At 47.1% G+C, this 22,897-nt stretch overlaps 1 protein-coding gene across 1 annotated transcript in view; it reads right to left on the bottom strand.

The window, feature by feature from the left end:
* Window positions 1-19,177, bottom strand: part of LOC144785872 (cyclin-dependent kinase 20) — a 130,466-nt gene extending 111,289 nt beyond the window's left edge. The window contains exons 1-2 of the mRNA XM_078664727.1: window positions 18,903-19,177; window positions 11,243-11,362 (exon numbers count right to left, since the gene is read on the bottom strand). Coding sequence (XP_078520853.1) covers window positions 11,243-11,317 — 75 coding nt within the window. The 5' untranslated portion in view covers window positions 11,318-11,362; window positions 18,903-19,177. The remainder of the gene's footprint in view (window positions 1-11,242; window positions 11,363-18,902) is intronic.
* Window positions 19,178-22,897: the final 3,720 nt, after the last annotated feature.

Here is a 22,897-nt window from a genome sequence, read left to right as displayed (position 1 = left end):
ACGCCCTCCTCACCCGGTACGGGCTTACCCCAGAAATGTACCGTCAACGCTTTAGAGACTGCAAGAAGATCCCCGACACCACATGGGTGGAATACGTCAACTTCTACACTCGAGCCCTAGAAGGGTGGATCAGGGGCAGCAAAGTATCCACCTTCGAGGGGCTCATTGACCTCATTGCCTACGAACATTTGTCTCTGAACTGCTTTGTGGAGCTCCGACAGCACCTCCTGGACAGCAAGCTGGCTGACCCCCGGAAGCTGGCTGTCGAGGCCGATCGCTGGGTGAGCACCAGAGTCCCCCGGGGGCCCGGGGGAGACTCTGGCCGAAATGAACAGGGATCTTCCCGCCAGCGGGGAGGGGGGAACCAGAATAGACAGAGAGGGTCCCAGGGAGGAGCCCCGCGCAGTCCCCCTAGAAACCAGCCCAGCTCCTCGCCTACCGCAGCGCGCGCAGGGTTTCCCCCAGACAAACCAGGGCCCCGAGTCAGCCAAGCCTGCTTCCATTGTCAGCAGCCAGGGCATTATGCCAATGACCCCCGATGCCCGTTGTTCAAGAAGCCTGCCGCTGCAGGGCCCCCAGCGCGCCACATCACCTCAGTAGCCTTAGAAGAAGAGGAGGGAGTAGAGGAGTTCGAGGGAACTGACCCCGCAGCGATGATGTTAGTCTCCCTGGGTAATAGGGAAATGGTCCCAGGAGCTCCCCTACCCGACAATACAGAGAAGTACCGACAGCAGGTGACTGTCAATGGCCATCACATAGGGGCGCTCCGAGACACTGGGGCCAGTATAACCGCCGTCAAACGGCACCTAGTCACCGAAGCCCAGATCGTTCCCCACATCTCCTGCAGGGTGATCGCAGCTGATAACTCCGTCCGCACCTGCCGGATTGCGCAAGTCCCGTTCGAATGGGGAGGCGTCTCTGGAGAGTTACGAGTGGCGGTCCGCTCCGACATGCCTGTGGACTGCCTGCTCGGCAACGATCTAGAGAGCTCCCCCTGGCAGCGGGTTGAGAAAAGGACCCACCTGGAGATGGTGGGCCTGCCCGAATGGGCCTGTGTGAGCACCCGGTCGATGACCGCCCGGAGAGCCACCCCCAAAGGGGCGACCGTAGAGGCGGCACCAGCGACCCCAGAGGACCCCGAGGTCCTTGAACCGTCTGAGACCCCTGAGCTGTTCCCCGAAGAGAGCTTCCCCCCCGAAACAGGTCCCCTCGGCCCTGGCGCCGAACTGACCCCGTGCCCGGACGACCTGCCCGAGCTGGCCCAGTGGCGCCAGGAAGGAGGACCGTCCCGGGAAGAATTCTGCCTAGAGCAGACCTCCTGTCCGTCCTTGGTCGGGCCGCGGCAGCAGGCCGCCGCCCAGGCCGCCGGTGACCAGTCCGGCTCCCACTTGGTATATTGGGAAAACGTCCTCTTATATAGCGAGCAAAAGTCCGCCGAGCTAGGGTCGGGCCGGGTGCTGGTGGTACTCCTACGCTTCCGCAGTTTTCTCCTCAACCTGGCCCATGACGTACCCCTGGCGGGACACTTGGGACAGGATAAAACGTACCATCGCCTGGTCACTCACTTCTACTGGCCGGGCATGCGCTCCGATGTGGAGGCCCACTGTAAGTCCTGCCCCACGTGTCAGTCCAGCGGAAAGAGCGGCGGGAGGCGCAAGGCTCCCCTCCAACCCTTCCCCGTGGTCAGTACCCCCTTTGAGAGGGTGGGAATCGACATTGTGGGTCCCCTTGACCCCCGGACCTCCCTGGGACATCGTTTTATCCTTGTCTTGGTGGACCATGCCACCCGCTACCCCGAAGCCATTCCCCTCCGAACGGTGACCGCCCCCGTGGTGGGGCGGGCCCTCATGGGGATCTTCTCGAGGGTAGGATTCCCCCGAGAGGTCGTCAGCGACCGAGGGACGAACTTCATCTCAAAATACATGAAGTCCCTCTGGCAGCAATGTGGGGTGACCTACAAGTTCACCACCCCCTATCACCCCCAGGGGAACGGTCTGGTGGAACGCTTCAACCGGACCCTCAAAGGGATGATCATGGGTCTCGAAGAGCCCCTGAGGCGTAAATGGGACGTCCTCCTCCCCTGTCTCCTCTTTGCGTACCGTGAAGTCCCCCAGAAGTCACTGGGGTTTAGCCCCTTTGAGCTGCTCTATGGGCACCCCGTCCGGGGGCCCCTCACCCTGGTCAAGGAAGGGTGGGAGACGGCGGCCCCCGAGCCCCCTCCCGATGTGTTTCGATACATCCTAGCCCTCCGGAACCAGACGAGGAAGTTCCGAGAACTGGCCGAGGCCAACCTCGAGGCCAGTCAAGAAGAGATGAAACGGTGGTACGACCAGAATGCCACTCTGGTCGAGTTTCAGCCCGGACAGCGGGTCTGGGTGATGGCCCCCGTAGAGCCCTGTGCCCTGCAAGACAAGTGGACAGGGCCCTTCAAGGTGGTAGAACGCAAAAGTCAGGTGACCTACCTCATCGACGTAGAGTCCCCCAGGAACCCCTTGCGGGTCCTTCACGTGAACCGCCTCAAGCCCCACTTCGCCCGGTCCGAGTTGAGCTTGCTCCTCGCCACGGACGATGGGGAGGAAGAAGAAACGGAGCCTCTCCCCGATCTCCTGTCTGTGAAAGAGAAAGATGGCTCCGTAGAGGGAGTGCGTCTCTCCTCATCCCTCTCCCCCGAGCAGCGCGAGGACTGTCGCCAGCTGTTGGGACAGTTCTCCGACCTCTTCTCCCTCACCCCCGGCGTCACCAGCTGGTGCGTCCACGACGTGGACACCGGGGACAGCCCTCCGGTACGGCACAGAGCCTACCGCGTCCCTGACCGAGTCCGGCCTGCATCAAGGCCGAGGTATCGAAGATGTTAGCCCTCGGGGTGGTCGAAGCCTCTGACAGCCCATGGGCTAGCCCCGTGGTCCTGGTTCCGAAGGCAGCCGCCCCCGGTGCCGCTCCCGAGCTGAGGTTCTGCGTTGACTACCGAGGGCTCAACGCAGTCACCAGAACCGATGCTCACCCCATCCCCCGAGCCGACGAGCTGATCGATCGCCTCGGGCGGCTCGCTTCCTAAGCACGTTCGACCTGACCAGTGGATACTGGCAGATCGCCCTCACCGAGGGAGCCAAGGAAAGATCCGCTTTTTCCACCCCGGATGGTCACTACCATTTCCGGGTGATGCCCTTCGGGGTGAAGAACGCCCCCGCCACCTTCCAGAGGCTGGTTAACCAGGTACTGGCGGGGTTGGAAGAGTTCAGCGCGGCGTATCTGGACGATATCGCCGTCTACAGTTCCCACTGGCCCGAGCACCTCCAGCACCTCTGGGCGGTGCTGACTGCCCTGAGGCAGGCTGGTCTCACCGTTAAGGCCAGCAAATGCCAGATCGGACAAGGGTCCGTGATCTACCTCGGGCACCAGGTCGGAAGCGGCCTCGTAGCCCCCCTCCAGCCCAAGATCGATGCCATCGTGGCCTGGGAGGCCCCCACGACCCAGACGGAAGTGCGGGCGTTCCTAGGGCTCACGGGGTACTACCGCCGGTTCATTAAGAATTACGGCAGCATCGTGGCTCCCCTCACGGAGTTAACCTCCAAAAACCAGCCGAAGAAAGTCAGCTGGACACCCCCCTGCCAAGAGGCGTTCGAAACCTTAAAAGACGCCATGTGCACTGCCCCCATCCTACAAGCCCCCGACTACGCACGAGAGTTTGTAGTCCAGACGGACGCGTCCGAGCATGGCATCGGAGCCGTCCTGTCCCAGGTGAGCGAGAACGGCCTGGACCAACCAGTGGCATTCATTAGCCGGAGGCTACTCCCTCGAGAGCAAAGGTGGAGCACCATCGAGCGGGAGGCCTTCGCGGTGGTTTGGGCCCTGAAGAAGCTGAGGCCCTACCTGTTCGGTACTCACTTCCGGGTCCAGACCGACCACCGACCCCTCCGGTGGCTAATGCAGATGAGAGGGGAGAATCCCAAATTGCTGCGCTGGTCCATCTCACTCCAGGGGATGGACTTCACTGTAGAGCACCGGCCGGGCTCTGACCACGCCAACGCAGACGGCCTGTCCAGGTTCTTCCGCCTCAGCGAAGAGAACCCCCAAGAGGATGGGTAGTTCTCCCCGCCTTCAGCTGGGGGGGACGCGTGTTGGACCCGGCCTCGTGGCGTGGTTCGCCTCTGTCCCTCCACACCCTGTGAGCGTAGGACTGCACCCTGAGCCCCTGCGCAGCGTCCCCGTAAGAATAGCCTACACCCAACAGCCTGGTCGTCTCACCCCCGATGAGCCCGAACCCCCGTAAGTCCACGACCAGGCCGCATGTCCCCGTCCCGCTCCCGACTCCGAGCGCCTAGACCTGGCCTGCCCCACAAGGCCCGGACGCCATCTTCCCTTCCCGACATCCCTGTCTCCCTGGGCCTAGTGTGACCCCGGCCCCAGCGAAACCCAGACTCCAAAGGCGCGCCAGTCCGGGCTGGGGGGTAAAGCACTCCCCGAGTGAGATAAGCCAGAGAGTTTCGATGGCCCCTCCGGCCTCCCCTGAGAGACTGGTTTCCGTCACACCTTCGGGCCTCCCCTGGGGCCCCGTTTCGATCGCACCTCTGGCCTCCCCGAGGGCGGGCTCCAGACCTGCTGGGCGTCTGGGAATTCCTGGACCCATCTTTCTAAGGATCAAAGAGCCAACCGCCGGACCTCGCCAACGACCAGCCCCCAGGGCTTGAGACCTCCGCCTGCGAGGGTCCGGAGACCAAAGAGCAGAAGGACTATAACTGGGCCCGCCCGACATCTGGCGGGCAGTTGTATCTTGGACCTGAAGCCCTGCTGATCTGATCGCGGCTGACCCTAAGAAGACTCATCCTGAACCATCCGAGCCCTGCTGACGCTGTCGCGGCTCAAGCTGAACTTTGACCATCGGAAGCCCTGCTGACGCTGTCGCGGCTCAAGCTGAACTTTGACCATCGGAGCCCTGCTGACGCTGTCGCGGCTCAAGCTGAACTGTAACCCTAGGAGCCCTGCTGACGTTGTCGCGGCTCGACCTTTAAGACCATCCGAGCCCTGCTGACGCTGTCGCGGCTCCTCACGACCTTCTCCCGATCGAGCCCTGCTGACCTCGTCGCGGCTCGAGGAGTACTCTGGCCCGGCTGGACCATCGAGAGCACCATCACGACCGAGCCGACTCGACGTGGGCGAAGCAGCCAGTGCGACCATCATCCCGTACCCCCCGGCTCGAGGATTGAGAGCCGGGCGTAGGGCACGCCTCGTACTGTCCCAGAGACTAAAAGACTGTCCCGCTTCCCCCTTCCCGAATCCTCTAAGATTTTGTGGTCCCTTGACCACTGTGTATATAAGAGTGCTTCCTTCGTTATTTGCTGATATAAAGATCTTGTTACTAAAACCCACTGGTGTGGTGTCTGTTCGTAGTGTGGTGTGAGCTCCGTGTGTACGATCCTAGACCCGAAGTTCTCCCCGGTGAGGACCTCACGATAAGACTCGGCAAGTTCTGTGGGAGAGGTGGGTCTTGGGGTGCCCGGGTGAGCATAACCTGGCCCCTGGAGATCGCCCCTTCTAACAAGCAGGTGATTAGTCTTCCTGGAGCACTGCTAATTTGGTAGATGGGGGTTAAGAATGGGACTGCAGTCTCTGTTAAAGAAAAAGCGAACCCTTAGGTGAGGCCAGAGTTTTGACTTTCTGCTTATCACCGTTAAGCGTGGCTGATGACAGCCAGTGCAGAAATCTTTCATCTTAGTGTGCCTCTGCAGTGGGTTTTCCAGGCTGAGGACTACCCTGCTGTGAGGAGCATCACTCTACACAAAGGCGGTGTTTGGAGAGCAGGCTGAAAAGGACACTTGAAAAGAGAAGCCTCATAAACCGGCTCTGAAAGTGCAGACAGCATTTGTTCATCTCCTGTCTGGTTTGACTGTATAAAAAGGTGGGACCCACAGACCTGCATGTTTCATTTCAAAGTTCTTGTGACCAAGGAAGGAAGTGCTGCACATAGTCCTGAGAGGACTGCTGCGCAACTGAAATTGCGGTCTGTTTGGCAGTCAGCTTCCCAGAGGTGAGGGGCACATCGCCTGTAATCTACACGTTAGTGCAAGAGCTGATCTCCTGTCCCGAGTACCTAGAAGCTGGTCTACATCCCTGCCGGAAGAGTAACTATCCGGGGGAGTGAGTTGAAACCTCACCGCTCTATACGGTGGGCCTGCAGTAGCATAGGACTATGGAGAGCAATCTCTGAACCCCAGTATCGGAAAGCTACTTAAAATTGATGAACTTGAAGAACACCACAAAACGCAATACTACACACAGTAATGGGGATATCTCACTGTGTTCTTCAAATTGCTATGGGCATGTATCCTATGCACCTGCCCTGGGCTTTGATCGTGGGTAGGGATTCCTGCCCTACTATGGGACTATCAAACAACTGCTGTAGCCACCCCCGCCCTACCACACCAGTCTATGTAAAGCTGGGAATCTTAGGCAAGAACTGGCTCGGGTGCAAGTACACTATTATGGCAGTTCTAGCAATGACCCAATGCAAAGGAGGTTAGTATGTTAAGTATTGTAAATTGCTACAGTTCTACTGGTACACTAGCCGGGTTTTCTACATAGTTTTCAGGCAAGATACAATCTCTCAGACATAGTCTTGTGTTAAGCACTGCTTGGTCCAGCAGAAGTTGCCCGACCCTCTCAGTGGTCATACAGCAGAATTATTCAGTAGCTGGATAAGGGTTGATGAGGCAACACCCCTCTCAATTCATATCAGAGTTACGACATAGTCGGCCAGACTCAGTCAACTCTCATTGGCAGATATAGCCTGTGGTCTGTCAGGGAAGTCATCAGGTACAGCAGCAGTGGAGTGATGGTCAGTGGGCTGGCATCAGCGGTCGTCTCTCCTTGGTAGTTTCAGCCTCTGGGTTGTCTGTGTATTCCTCACCTGCAGTGGTGATGACGTCTAGGCATACAGCTTGGCAGCAGGCAGGGCCCTCCGGTCATAGAGGAGATGCTTGATGGCATACCGAAGATTAAATTTGACGCAACTTCACACAGTTCACTCAATGTCCCACGTCGGGAGGCCAGGGTGGACCTCTCTCAGCTTGGGTTGTCACCAGGTGCACTCCCACAGACCACTCTGTTTCTTCTGTGTGTTATCGCACTGGGTACATGACTGGGCTTCTCCTTCTGCACAATCTCTCTTCCTGCAGGGCTAGGCATAATCCTCCCCTTTGTGAGAAGGCATGCAGGTTTCTATGGTGCTAAGCAGTCCCTCAGCTTCTCTTTGAAGCTGTGTAGACTTCAGGTGATTGCCCCCTCACTGCTGGGAGGAAGGCTGTCAGGCAGACACCGGCACTGGTCACACAGCAGCTCTTTGAATACTCTGTAGTGCATTCCCTTCCTTGGTCAAGAAGAACTTGTAACTGGAACAAAGTGAGGTAGTTTGGGTTCCATTTCTATACTTATTTTCCGGACAGGGGGTGTGGTTCCACTGTCTAAGGCTGTGAAACAGGTTTGGGGTGGTTCCCTTTCACATGTCATTTTCTGGCTCTAGTGTAGCCAAAGCTGCACCTGGCTGTCATTGCCTTCCTGAAGGGGCATTCACCCAAAAAGGCTGCATAGAAACTTCCTCACCTTTAACAACAGAATACTACACCTTCACCCCCTCTCTATTATCATCTACCAAATGGCAGTGCTCAGAAAATCCTAGCAGCAATCCTGTGCAAAAAGTTCCTCGTGGATTTTCAGTCCTAATAGAATGTCTAAGGGTAGCCCAGTCTCCAGCCTTCCTCACTTCAGTGCCGGACTCTCCACTCCGCAGTCACAAGAATGAAGGCAACACACGTCATTCACCTTCCATTTTGCGTTATGTTGCAACAGGGTGTCATCCAAAATGGATCCCACTAGAAACACTAACCATACTCACACTTCACATGGAGTCTTGCTTAAACCCATGCCATACACCCACTATGCACATATGCCCTCGACACACCCATTCTATGTAAGGGCAAAGGTCAGGTTGTCACATCCCAGAGGAACTTTACATGAGTGAGCCAGTAGGCTGCACTCCTCCGAGTTAGATAAAAATGGCTCCGTCTATCACGATGAATCCTTTAAAATCTGGTACACTGCCACTTCCGTTGAACACCAACACCCTAAGACATGAACAATACTCCCAAGTTGCTACAGAGGGTTGACTTTGTCGTGCACACGCCTAGGCCTTAATGAACTTAATAGTGCAGCGTGATGGCTTACTGTAACAAAAAACAGGATACCAGTTACACATGCACTCCAGTATTCAGGGTGGGGGTACACGTCTGTATATCTTGCAAAGGGCATTTCTGTCCAAATAACCACAATGCATTTATCTCAAAAACCCTTAAAGACACGAGCAGCCACAAAACAGCAAGTTTTTGAGATGTGATGAATTATGCCAACAGAGAAAAGCATAGCATATCCAAAAGGTGAATAAAGCTAATGAGTTATTGTATTTAAACCGGAGTTCCCAGAGTTAGCGAGCATTTCAGATAAAAAGTTGCTTTCTTTAAACAAAACAACCCCAGAAATAACAATGATTTTAAAACACGGTGCATGACTACCAGTTCCAGAGAAAAAAGAAGGCAAGATACCTTCTTATTGATAAAGGTCCATTTCTAAGCATTTGCCAAAGGTCAACATCTGTATATTGTTATTACTATTATTATTAAAAACAACGTTTGTTAGACTTCTTATCCATAAAAATACAAACATAACTATCCAATACTAAATACGCTTAAAACGTTAACATACAGAACTCCTACTAAAACAATTACCAAAAATCACAGTTATAAAATAATTTATTTCCTAATTGATTTAAATAAAACATAAATCTACAGCAAATAGCCACTGTCTTTGATTCTAAAACCAACAATGATTCAAATGCCATGTGCACTTAGCGAAATCCAATTTCCATTATAATTGATTTAAGATAGCTATAATGCTTCTCTAAGTCTCATGGACAAAGAAGTATTAGATGAGCTAAATCACGTGTAAGGTGTCATTCACAGTGTCAACCTAGATGTTTCATACAAATAATGGGTTCATAATAATTCTAGAACCCACAGAGATTAAAAAAAAGAACAATTGACGGTGTAACCTTGGGTTGATGCCATTTAGTAAATAGCCAGCCATTGGAGGCGCTGATTTTACCATGTTATAATAGAACAGTAGTTTTCTGGGTTTTATAAAGCACTTATCCACCAAGAACTATTTCTCTTTCATTCACTCCCTCAAAGTAATTCTACCTGCTTGCACTGCGGTCCCAGCGGTTTTTGGTCTGTATTCAGAATTCATATCATACTTTTCAAATAGTGGTTTAATTTTGTTTCTGTAATCTTTCTATAGATGTTACCGCTCCCTAGGAGATCTTGGAAGCCCTGACCAGACTATAGCCATCTTTACTTGTCAGGGAAACTATAAAACTTTACACATGCAATCGCTTTCTTATGTTGAAATGAATACAGCTCAAATTATAAAGGAATAGCGTATGTGTCTACATTGGATGGTGCCCTAAAATGTGATGCCACACCCAAACATCAAATTAACAAACATCCTCTGCAGCCAATCCTGGCAAACCATTCAAGAGAACTGGCACCGTTTTTGCATGTTATAACTCTAATAAGAATTCCAACATTCGGCCACAGTACTGACAATTAAAACATAGCATAGCTGTATTCACGTCCTGTGTGCCATCATGCTCCTATTTAGGATGGTCGCCAAAACTCAGTTACTGACGCTAAACCCAGGTATTTGTTAGCTACTTCTAATTTCATATTATTTATGGACCACCTAATAGAGGCTTTCCTACCCCACACTTGCATAACTCAAGTCTTCTTTATATTAAACATTAATCTATTAAGTGTGCAGTAAGACTCCAAGGTATGTAGATGATGTTGGAGAATAATCAAATTCTGGTTTAAAATCACCAAATTGTCAGCACACAGCAAAATATTCAAAGGGGCTCACTTTGTTGTGAAGGGTTAGCTTTCACACAGCAAAGTGATGCAAGAAGATAATAAATAAACAGGGAGATTAACAGTACAGCCAGTACACATCCCGGTCTCAAACCATTGTGCACAGTAAATGTTGCTGGTGATTTCCCATAAAGTCCCAGGTTCACCTGTAATAGGATTGAATTAGGAATCCCCATGACACTTAGTTTAGCCCAAAAAGATTTTTTTTTTATCAACTACATCAAAATAAGATTTAAAATCTACACAATAAATAGATAGTGTCCCTCCATGTCTCTAATACATTATGCATGAGGTACTATATAGCAAATAGATTATGTAATGTCAACGGACTGGGTTTAAATCTCTTGCTCCTTTGGGATTTGTTATATGGTGTTTGACCAGTCCTCAACAGCTCACAAACAAATTCAAATGGTTAAGGCCCACCTAAAAGAGAAATGAGCAAATAGGGATTGGGACTATTTCAGTCCTCTCCCTTATATAGGACTGGTATGATTAGCAATTTTTGTCAGCTACCTGGGATTTCACGTGACCCCAATTCTTTGAAAATGTGGGCCCAAAGTTTTTGCCCAAATGGAGAATCTTTTTATTTATTTATTTTTTTCAAGATTCTTTATTGAAATTTTTTCCAGATATGATACAGATACAGTACAGTGGTAATGCGGGGGCACATACAGATGAGTTACAGGCACATAGTGGTAAACAATCGGCTTATAGGCATGGTTACTGATGTAGGTAGTCGGTGTCTCTGTAGGCCCCTAGAGTGAAAGGAGGAAAAGAGGAAGAAGAGAGAAGGGGGAGGGGGGGCAGACCGCTCCCAGGTCGTTGCTTCTAGTCTTGGTTGTTTGCTGCTTGTGGCATCTGGCCTGTGGTCTGTCTCAGGGGGTTTGTGTGACCCTAAGTGTGCATCTAAGGCGGCCCGCATCCCGCTTCTAGCTACTGCTTGTTTTCAGCTAGTAATAACGCTCATTATTTAATCAGTATATTATTGATGGGAAATGTCAAGGAATTAGATAGATGGATTGCAGTCTCTCTTGAACCACTGAATACATCACCCCTTCTATCCCTCTACATTGTTCTCACATGGTGTGATTTCCGTGTTGATGGAACCAGCACTCACTGAACACCGCTCCTTAAAAAAAGTTGCCTGTGGCCCTCCCACTTGGCAGCTTAATGACCTCCTGGAGACCCCACGGTGATCCAGTCACATGAGAACCAACATCCCAAATGTCTCTCATAGAAACAAATTCACAAAGCACCAGTATACTGACCTCAATGTGCTTGGCCTTGAAGACAATTCCATGAGCTCCTTCACCGATGCGGCCCAGGATGCTGTACTGATCCATGGAGGAAGGATAAGCCAACAGTTACCTACTCAGGAGATGGGGGTGCTACGGAGAAGAAACAGAAAATGGGTAAACGATACATACTTTATGAAGGTTTGAAAGCTTCAGTTATTGGATCCAGAGCAGTCAAACTGTATTGAGCAGTTTATAAACTCCTCGCTGTAGGTTTGACAAGACAATCTTGGTGTATTATCCCCTTTCAAGCTTACAAACATTTTTGGGGATTAACTGCTTTCACATTACCAAATAGCACTCCACTGCCTGAGACTTTCAGTGCAATGCCAAGGCAGCAAGATTCAAGGCTTGTGCTAGAATCTTCTGACAGTAGGATGGTTATTCTGTCATCCAACACATTCACCCAACTGGCAAAATCCTAAGAGCAGAGTGACTGCATATAATAGCAGGGCTATCATAATTCTTTCCTCTCAAAGTGTTGTGTCTTCCTAATGGGCAACGCTCTACACACAGTGATGGTCTCCTTTACATAGGAATACTTGAGAGTTAAGTTTCAATCCTGGCTAGCCAACAGTCCACTATACTAATATAAAGTTTTTTAAATACATTATTTTTGCATTGCTTTCTTCCACAATAAAATTATTTGGTTTCACTTTAAAATCAAACATCAACTGAATGGAAATATTGCCTTCCTTTAATTTTTCTACTCACCATGACATGGTTATGTCAGAGTGGAAGTTCAAGCTTAAGTTATCTCTGGACTGGAGCATGGTATGGCCATAATGCCTGGTGCCTCACCTCTTCACTTGCTAGCTCAGGTCTCTGCTATACTCTGTGCCCAACTTGTCTCCTCCACATGATCAATATACCATAAGACCTCAATTCTAAGCAACCTTTACTGGTTGCCAGAAGTAGCCGAAATCAAATTCAAAATCTGCTGTCTTACAAATAAAGTGATTCACCCAAATCATTCTTCCTTCATGGCCAATTTACGCAGCTTATCTGGCAGTCAAATATTTCCAAAGCGAAAACTCCCTATATCTAGAACCACCGAGTTTCAAAAACCAAGAAGCTCAAAACAATCAGTCACTGATGCTACAACTGACTGCTGAACCCTACACCTGATGGTATCAAAACTTAACCCACTATTCACACATTCAGAAGACAGTTAAAAGCTCACCTTTTCTTCCTCTTCTTGTAGTCTTTCTCTAATGATTCCCAACTAAGAGCCTTATTTAAAGTTTGGTGAATAGGATGCTCCATCACAAATGTGATGGGTGCCCAGTCCAGCATACTACAAGTACATTGTAGCCTATGCCACTTGTAAAAAGGCAAATGATATATCTGCACATTTTGAGAGAGCATCCCATCTATCAATCTCTGACTAAAGCACGAAGACTAATTGTATCTGTTTATGTTGTATAATGTTTTCTTCTCTGTTTTACTCTGTATACAAGTACTTTCTTTTCTGCAAAGTACACCAATGCCTGTGTACAGGGGAACAAGTGTAAAATGTAACAAATAATGAAGTAACACTGTCATAAAATGTGCCGCATTAAGCTGCATAATTTACCTTTTCTTGCAGCACAATTTGCTCAGCTCTCCTCTGCCGCATAATTTCAGTGGCCCCGCTTATAATAATGTAAAATTCAACACAGTCTCCATGATAACTGCATGGCACACTGGTCATTTCATCACCTGAATTATGTCATATTATGACTTTTGGGGTGAACCCTGTGAATGGCTGCCCGTTGATGATGTCAGAAGAAGGGGAGCATGCGCTTGATTCCTGGGCCATCAGTGAACATAAAAGCAACAATGCCATGTTTGACAGTGACTGGGAGTCACACTGTGGTTTTCTTCCTTCTCCTGTGATGTTATTGACTTCTTTTCCTTCTCCATCTTCATTATCTCTACCTCCTTATATGCTTTTTCCTCACAAGCCTCGTCTTAGCCTTGACAAACTGTGAAACCTCCTGAAAGGCTCATTGCTGTCATGGAATGGTGGGTTTCGATGTATGTGTTGTGTGTGTGTGTGTGTGTGTGTGTGTGTGTGTGTGGGTGGGTGGGGTGTAGTGCTCAGCCATCTGCCTGACCTGGGTGTTAGATCTTTGGCGCAGGGAACACCGCCCTTACCAGGGCACGAGTCGGGGTACACGCGGATGGGCGGTATTCACCCACTTCTTTCACAGGGTAAACGCCATCCACCCTGCCAAGAATTTGGGCCCACTGAATAATGTGCTGAACTTGTCCCGGTGTAATTTCCAAACACCGGGATACTTTCAGCGGTGCCTGCACGTTGTCTTCGTTCCTACTGTAACAAGCAACCGCCTGCAGTCGCGGACGGAGTTTTCTTATTTAAAACTCCTGCTGGGCCCATAACAAAGGCCAAATTTGAGGGGTCATGAGGCCTCCTTTTGTTCGAGTGTCTTGGTTGGAAGCAACCAGGAGCCTCATACCTGATGCAAATGAAGCGGAGGGGAAACAAAGGTTAGCATGTCACACATACTTAAGAAAGGCAGCTTTTCACCTTGTTCCGTCCCCGTTTAGGAGATATGCATGCAGTGTAAGAATGTAAAATGTGTTTGTCTTTCCCAGTATTAACACAAAACAAATTGCATTTATATAGAGCTTACTTTCCCTCCAGGAGGCGTTGAAATAATTTAAGTGTCACTTATTTTTCTTGTATAGCTCTACTCATTCCAATGCAGAGTTTCAGAGCGTTTTACATCAACAGGTGCATATCACATGTACAATAAATTATAGGTTTGTAAATGAATGTACAGGATGCGTTACATAAAACTGGGGGATTGCAAGGTGTAGAAGTCACATATCATCTTCTATACCTCACTGTGCTATTATTCTCACAATGCACTCTAATGTAGATATGATAGACCTGCTAAACATATATGTGAGGCTTTAGATCTGATGTCACTTCTTGTGATGTTACTTCCTGTAAAGTCGTGGCTTGTGACAGCACTTTATATGATGTCAATTCCTGTGATGCCACACGCTGTGATGTCACGCACTCCTAACTAGACTTCTTTTTTTAGGACTTGTGCCCTGGCCCTTACCCTGAAAATGAAGTGCACACGTGCAGGCGATGGCAGGCTAAACAGAAAGTGGTTAAGCGCAAGAGAGGCTGCTTTACAACGAGCTCAATCCTCTTCAACATCCTGAAGTGCACGTATAACAAAGGGTGTGTATTTAACTAGGACCCCCTGAATTCATAGAATATAGATTCCTAGACCAGGGAAAAATAACCATTTGTGATAAAGTTGAATTTTTGGACATAGAAATAATAAACGATAGAGGCAGTTTGATTGTTGACTTACACGTCAAACCTACAGCCAGGAATACTCTCTTACACTACAATAGCTTTCATCCTAGATCACAAAAAGATAGTATTCCTTTCTCTCAATTCTTGAGAGTCAGGCGCAGCTGTACTAATCTAGCCGATTTCGACCGACAAGCTTTAATCATGCGAAGTAAATTCATTGAGAGAGGCTACCCTCACCGGCTGGTGAGGCACTCGTACAAGCGTGCCCGTTATTACGACCGTGACTGTCTACTCATAACCAACCACCGGAATCCAAAAGAACAGATTGTCTGTATAACAAAACATTCCACGATTGATGCCAAAATCAAACAAGTAATAAACTCAAATTGGCATATTTTAAATAGCAACTGCCCCTCTGAACAGAAACTTGCAAAACCTCTCTTTGCATACAAGAGAAACAAAAATATAAAAGAACATATTGTCCACTCTCGTTTTAATAAAACTGCAAATGAAAGAAATTTGTTGCAAAGGTCAATTGTGACAAATAATCCTATCAAAGGAACCTTTCCTTGCTCCTCTTGCACCTCCTGTACCAACATATTGAGAGGAGAAGATTTTACACACAATGGACACAAAACATCTGCAAAGGAAATGTCCAATTGCAGATCTTCGAACCTGATTTATTTTATACAATGCCCCTGTCTCCTGGGGTATGTAGGAGAAACCTCCCGCATGATTCAGACACGTCTAAATGAACACCGCTCAGCAATCAGAACTGGAAAACTTGCAGCCCCTATGGTTAAACACTTTTTAGAGAAAGGGCACAAAGCTGATGACTTCTCATGGCGAGTCCTAGAAAAAATCCACACCTCTGACACAAATGGAGGATCTGTAATAAGAAAGAAAAGGGAGCTGTTTTGGATTTTTATCTTTAATACTTTCCGCCAGGGGCTAAATAGTGAAATACCATGGGAATATGCCATATGCTAAGTTACCCTCCATATATATTTCTTTAGACACACTTGCTGATAACTGTTTTTTCCTCTGTTATAAATGACCTTATAAGCTGCTCAAACTCCTAGCAATCCCTACCTATATTTCACTAGAATCAACTTCACTGGACATTTGCCAGTAGCCATATTCCCTCTTTACTGTTAAACAGAAGAACTACTTGTTTCTCTGTGTTACAATAAATATATCCCGCTCACTACTGTTTTCCATTTTTCCATTTTATATTTCATATAGTATTGTAATTTACTCGATTCCTTTTTAATCTTCTCAATGCCGGCCGGCAGCTAAATAGATTTTTCTTGTTTTTCTTTTAAAATCTCACCACATGAGAAACGACATTACGGAGTCTTTCTAAATGGCAGCAGTCTGTCTTCGATTTCCATGCTATAATAAATATATCCCGCCCGCAATTATTTTCCTTTTTTATTTTCCATATAGTATTGCAATTTATTTGGTTCCTTTTTTTGCTCCTATAGCCTATCGGCACCTAAATAGATTTTTCTTGCTCCTCTCTAAAAATCTGCCCACATAGGAAACAACATCACGGAGTCTTTCTAAATGGCAGTAGTCTACCTTCTATTTCCATTGGGAGCCTCCTGGTCAGCTCCTGTCCGCTTTCTACTCCCATGGAAAGCACACCTGAGCCACATCGAAGCTTCTCCCTGCACTACATAAACACCAGCGTAGACACACTCTTTCACTTTCTGCTTGTGCACGCTCGCACAAACCTCGAGTCCCGCCGCCGGAAGTAGGGAGCCCTGTTGAATCAATTTGGGTAAGTACACTTCAAGACTAAATAGCAGAATTTTTACTTTTAAATATATCTATTAGCTACATCTCCACTCTCTTTTATTTTTCAGACAGGGAGTTATGTTAACCCTTTATTAATCATTTCAATTGGAAGTGGAACCACCTTATCAGAGGTAAAACAAGAAGAATTTCTCTTAAAACTATATGATGCATTTATATACAGAGAATCCCTCTTGGAAAAATTAAGAACCCCTCCCTTTTTCACAGGCCCCGCCCCCGGCCCCCCCCTTTACCCCCCCCTTTCCCCGGCAAACCCCCCCCCGCGCCCCTTTTTCCAACTAATTAAAATTACCTCTTTCTAATTACATAGGGGTTTCGCTCTATCAAATATCTCTACATCAGGAGGATCTCGTTATCTATTAAGTAACCAAGTACACCCTTTACTTGAGTGAACAAGAGGTTCTGGCTGGCGGGATCAGTTATGTACCTTTTGTTTTATACAGGTAATCCACGTAATTTTTTCCAGAACTAATATCTTAAAAATAAAACAATATGAATTTCCAAATAATTTAATTACAATAATAGGTAGGGAGTCTATCTATACTCTCAATCTGAATAAAAGTTGAAAGAATATATCCCTGTATTTAGTTAGACAATATGGACCCAGCCATTTATTAATCTAATAATATTGATACGACTAGAATGAGAATAAATCTGACCCCGTTTGAAAATAACATCTCTATCCTCTATGATGTTAGTGTGATTCTTTCTTGTTTGGAATTCGTCCATCTAGGAAATAAAATACTTATGTCCTATCTTGACTAGAGGTCGCCATTGAGCCTTACACGCTATATCTACACATCATGTAAGTGTTTTATAATAATATATATATATATACCAATGTCGCATAAAGCTAGGATTTACACAGAATATAAAATATCTTTCTGTAGACCCTTGCTACAAGACAGTGAGGACGTTCGTTAAAGAAATTAAGAAAGAAAAGTATTTTCCACTCATCACTAAGAACAATCTTTGTAAGTATAGGATTACCTTTTTTTGCTACTTTCTTTAAAAGGCCACCAATACCTACTTGGTCTTACAGAAGGCCTTTTGACCCTATCTATTTCTCAGGATCCTTTTAACAGGGTCCATTTAAGTAAATCTATATTGGTCAATATTACAAGGAAATGAAAACCATGATAAGAATTGTCAACATTTTTGTGACTACCCTAAAGAGGAAGGTTTAATTTTAAGCTACTGTATAATTTGTAAACCATTTTTCTTGTTATATAGCGTTTTTACCTATGTATGTAATCTTTATTTTTATGTATATTTATTCATTTATTTTTTAGAAACTCTTTGTGGCTACTCCAGAAGAAGGCGCTGGTCGCCGAAACGCGCGTAGAGTACCAATCTGCCACTCCTACTGTTTTCCAATTTTATATATGTCTCCATTTGTATTGTGATTTATGCCCTGTGATCTATACATTGTCGTTTTAAGTCTAGTTTGTTTAACTATACTATTTTAACATATATATTACATTTGTAAATGTGAAACTGTTCTGTTTTATCCTGAATAAACTGTTCACTTTATAACTTTTTGTAGCTTAATTTCCTTCCACAAAAAATTTATGAAAAAAACTTCTTCTTTGATTGTCTCTTTTGGTTGCCTAGATTGTTAAATATCAAATAATCGTATAACAAAGGGTCCAGCCATGAAGCCTTCACTGTAATCTCTTCCACACTCTTCTGCTTGGACATATTCATATGGATGGTGTAATTGCATTGCATGTTGTGCATGATGTGGTCACTACAACAACCTTCGGGGTTTTGGACACATTAACGAAAAAAGAAACCAGAGCTTTTGCGTATAAAGATAAGGGCACGAGGACAGGGTCGGTAGGGGGCATGTCAACGTCAGTTTTAAGAGGCTTCCAGGTCTGAGACCGGGCAAGACTGTTAAATTGAAGAATGACACTTCAAATAGGTTCAAATAGTTTAATCCTTAGCGACCAGGTAGTAGATCAGTGTCAACTGAATAATACAGAACACATATGACATATGTAGAACACAGTGCACTGTGTTCCATAGAACGTAGAATGAACACAGTTAAAGATGCATTACATAATACACAACATAACAAAGACCCGACCCACTTACAGCTCTGTAAACAGTACTGCCTACCCGAGTGGAAAGCTTTTACCCTCTTTTGGGGGGTTTATGATGCGCCTCTTCACTCCCAGACACCATGTGCAGTATTATACCTCTACTTGTATTTTGTACGTTTTTGTAACCTGCACCCTTATCACTTTTTTTGTCCTATATTGCACCGATTGCTACCTCATGTATTTTGGTTGCTCACTAGTGTCACTTTTGATCCATGTAACTTATTGTTTGCTTTTGTATTTTGTTCCTGTATATCATTATTGGTCCTTCTGTGAAGCGCTCTGACACCTTCGGGTAAAGTCCGCGCTATATAAAATTGCATAAATAAATAAATAAACACAGACTGCTACCCCTCCCCTGCACCCTACAGGCCCCTCCGCACAGCTCGTGAGCACGGCTGCCCCCCCTGGCATGGACACTGACCTGACCCGGGCACCGTGCCGCCTGCTGGGCTCTGCCTGGCCGCCTCTCCCCTCTCTCTGACGGCGGGGGGCGCTCCCTGACCCGGGCACCGTGCCGCCTGCTGGGCTCTGCCTGGCCGCCTCTCCCCTCTCTCTGACGGCGGGGGGGGGGGCGCTCCCTGACCCCGGGCTCTGCCTGGCCGCCTCTCCCCTCTCTCTGGCCGCTGGGGGCGCTCCCTGACCCCGGGGAGTCTCCGCCACAGCGCCCCCGTCCGCAGGGGCCGCGAGGGGGCAGCGGTTGGTTTCCAAGGAAGCAGCCCTTAGCAACGACGTTCACGTCACGTGAGAGGCACGTCCCGCGTGCTCACGTGACGGATGCGGAAGCAGAGACAGGTCTGAGGCTGGCTGACCGCTGTCACTGTGTGGACCCACTCTCAAGCGGGAGTGGGTGAGGGCTGGAGGGCCCCTCGAGGGCCGTGTCATTGCCGGGCCCGGGGTGTGGAAGGCTGGGAGACTGGCGTGCGGGGCTCAAGAGAAGAAGCAGGCCAGCAGAGCGGGCATCAGTGCCAGGCTGTGGAGTGCCCACATGTGCCGGTTGAACTGGGCCCTGCTCTCGTTGGCAAGATCTAATTTGAGGCCTCGCCCTGCTGTTTCTAATTATTTACTTATGTATGCGTTTTTTTTATAGCGCGGACTTTACCCGAAGGTGTCAGAGCGCTTTACAATAGGAACAGTAACGTCACATGAGGAGGAAATTACAAGTGTGCATAATACAAGAGCAAACATGTTACATGAGGAAAAAGTGACAAGTGTGCAAGTAACAACAGTAAACAAGATGAGGTAGCAAACTATACGTTACAAGAGGAAAGGGTGGCAAGTGTGCATGTTACATACGCATAATGGATACAAATAGAGGTATAATACTGCAATAAGTGGCAGTCACTCCAAGCACAAGAACACACCGGGACGGCACTTCTGTAGGCATGGAGTTGAAGGGTTGAAGTTGAAGGCATGAAGTTGAAGGGTTTTATTCTGGCTCGAGGGCATGTTTTCTGTTGTAGCCTGGTTGATCCAGTTGTGTGTGCCTTATTTCTTAATGTGGTGCCTGCTGAGTGTCATGGAGCAGTGGTCCATACATGCCAACATTTTAGGACAGGGAAGTGGGAGACTTAAAATAAAAAATCGGGAGAGTGAAAATTACCCATTGACATCTATTGTAGAAAATGCAATTTCAGGCAAGAGAAAGCTAAAATAAAGACATTTTTGGCTTCAAAAATCAGTAGTCTCCCACCTGAATCGGGTCTTTTGGCATGTATGGTGGTCTTATCTTGGCACTGATATATGTTCTATTTGGCTGCCTAGTATGCTGCTTTATTTTCAGTTCATGATTTGTTTTATTTTGTATTTGCTTTTGGGCGAGATAATAAATGGACTTGGGTTCCACGCCTTGTGGCAGAAAAACAATACACACTGTGTGGTCTCCATTACTCATTACACCCTACTTCTTCCTGTTCTAGAGCTCTGGGACTCCATAGCCACGTGGATTGCTCTTCTCTAGAGGAACCTATGCAAAGAGGTACCGCAAGATGTCCGTTAACAGAGGATGAGAAACTTTAGAATCTCATTAGAAGGTTGGACCTTCTCCAGCCTAGTAGTCCTCCAAAGAAAGACCCGCCACAATCTAAGATGTATGCTATTTCAACAGGGCAATCCCAGATCTCTGAGCTTCTTTTTTTATTCCTGACAGTATTGTCCCTTTTGCACCCCCATTTCTTGGTGCTGGTTTATTCGTGAACTTCTACTGGAAGGAGGCCATCAATCTGGAATCATGAACACGTGATACTGGCTCCCAAAAGTGCTCTCTAGGTCCACACCCTTTCCAGGCCAGCACTTACAGCACCTGCACTCTGACGCACCTATGTCGTTGCTCTCAAACATGTTGAACCAGCCTGTGATGACTGAGGAGGGAGAAACATAGTCTTGATGCAGCAGGCTTAATCATAGAACCTGCAACCCCCTAAGGCGAGATAAAGACACTGCATCTTCTCCTACCAAACATACTACTGGGAATGGACCTTTAAATTGAGGTGCAGCGTGTAGATAACCAAACAAAATATCCCTTTTATACACTGATGTCTATTGCCAATGGCAGTCAACAAACCTTTATAATAAGCCTTAGCTGTAGGAGGGCATTAGTGTGTACTGTCAAGCTTGTTGAGAACAATATTGTGACTGTAAGAACAGCTGTTTGGTGTACAATATCAAGAACCAACAGTGGATGGAATCCTAAACAACATTAAAAAAAATCTGAATACCCTAAAGATGAGAGTAGTGATCTATTTAGTTCTGTTTTGCTTACGGTAACCACATAACTTAGTGTTCTTGGTGATTCATAATATGAAAGTAGAGCTGTCCTTCTAATTATCAACTAATTTTTCTGTGTAATCATCAGTCTGGAGACGATGAATGGTAGATTTAACATTTAACATTTTCAGTTTCTAGTCTATGAATCAATGTGTTACAAAATAAAAGGAGATACCCATTGGTTACTATATCTGAGGGTAAACAATGTAGTTTTGCAATTTTCTGAACAAAGTCCATCGTTCTTCAAGGGGCTATTTTCAATTTATACACAAATATGAAGTGTACATTTAGAAAAAATTGTCAACTAGAACCAGAATTACACCGTGTTTCTTGAAAGGGGGTAAATCAGTGAAGAAATCAATGATTTTTTTTCTTTGGTTTATTTTGAGTGTATGGAATCAATAAACCTAGGGGATTTGCAGGAGAGGGTTTTATCTGAGTAGCACAAATGAGGCATTGTGTAACATATTGTAATTCTCATCATGTGGCACCAAAAATGTACAGTTACAGAGGGCCAAATTAAGACTGGCGGTGCAGCACCGGGTCAGCCCCACCTCACCACCACCAAAGCTGCGGTCAGATTAAGAGTTTCCTCCTGTCTGGCAGACTTTTTTTTTTTATATTCCCATGTCGGAGCCCTGAAAATGGGCACCGCAATGGGAATGCCAAAAAAAGTTCCTGGACAACATGGACTGAAGAGTCCATGCCATGCAGGAACTGGTGTGCATGCACATGCATCCACATGCAAAGAAGGCACAGTTGTTGATTCTCCGCCACGGTCTTCATGGAGGAGGAACCTCCATGAAACCGCCAGCAGAGATGAAACTCGTTATATACTTGGCGGGACTGCGGCGGTCCCGCCAGGCATATTGCTGCCTCCTGACTGTCACAACACTAGCAGGGAACGGTAGTTCCCTGGTAGCTGAGACAGGGCTGTGGCAGTCCGACCGCTCTGATCTTAATAGGGCCGTTGGGCAACTGCCACCGCCGTGCCCCCACAAGACTGGCGGTGCATAATTGGGCCCGTTTTCTGGATGTTTTTCTTCACTAAAGTGCCCTACACTCTAAGGATCATGACACCTATATAACACTTTTTCTTGTGGTCCTCTAGAAGGAAGAAACAATTTTGTTTTGTGGAAGAAGAATCATTCCATGAATATATTTTCCTGTTTCTGATTCTGAATCCATTTAAACTGGACTGCCCCCATGAGCCTAACTATGGTTTCAGAGGATCTAGTAATTTCCCCAAGGCGGATATAGTCACCATCTGAATTACAAAGATATAAAGTGCTTCTCCATTACTTTTTTTTACGTCCAGTTGTTTAGCTAGAGCATGAGCTTTTCCATGATCGTTCCCTGATCTGTATGTCATCTGTTATTGAAATCTGTGAAAAACAACAATCCATCCAGCATGCCGAGAAGTGGTACATTTCATGAATTTCAAAAATCCCAGACTTTATTGTGTTTACATACCTTCACGGAATACGGAGCCACTTTGAGTGCAGGAATGATTCTTTGATGTCATATATAGTAAGGTTTGATTGTGGTATATAGTATGTTCATGTTTGCCTGACGATTATGTATGTGAGTAGAAGGTTTCTGTGACTGGATCTCTTTGTCACAGTATAGCTCCAAGAGCAAGTGAATGAGCAT

The sequence above is a fragment of the Lissotriton helveticus genome, chromosome 10 (assembly GCF_964261635.1).
Source record: "Lissotriton helveticus chromosome 10, aLisHel1.1, whole genome shotgun sequence".
Lineage (NCBI taxonomy): Eukaryota > Metazoa > Chordata > Amphibia > Caudata > Salamandridae > Lissotriton > Lissotriton helveticus.
The sequence above is the reverse complement of the archived record's forward strand: the minus strand, read 5'-3'. Positions and strand labels throughout refer to the sequence as shown.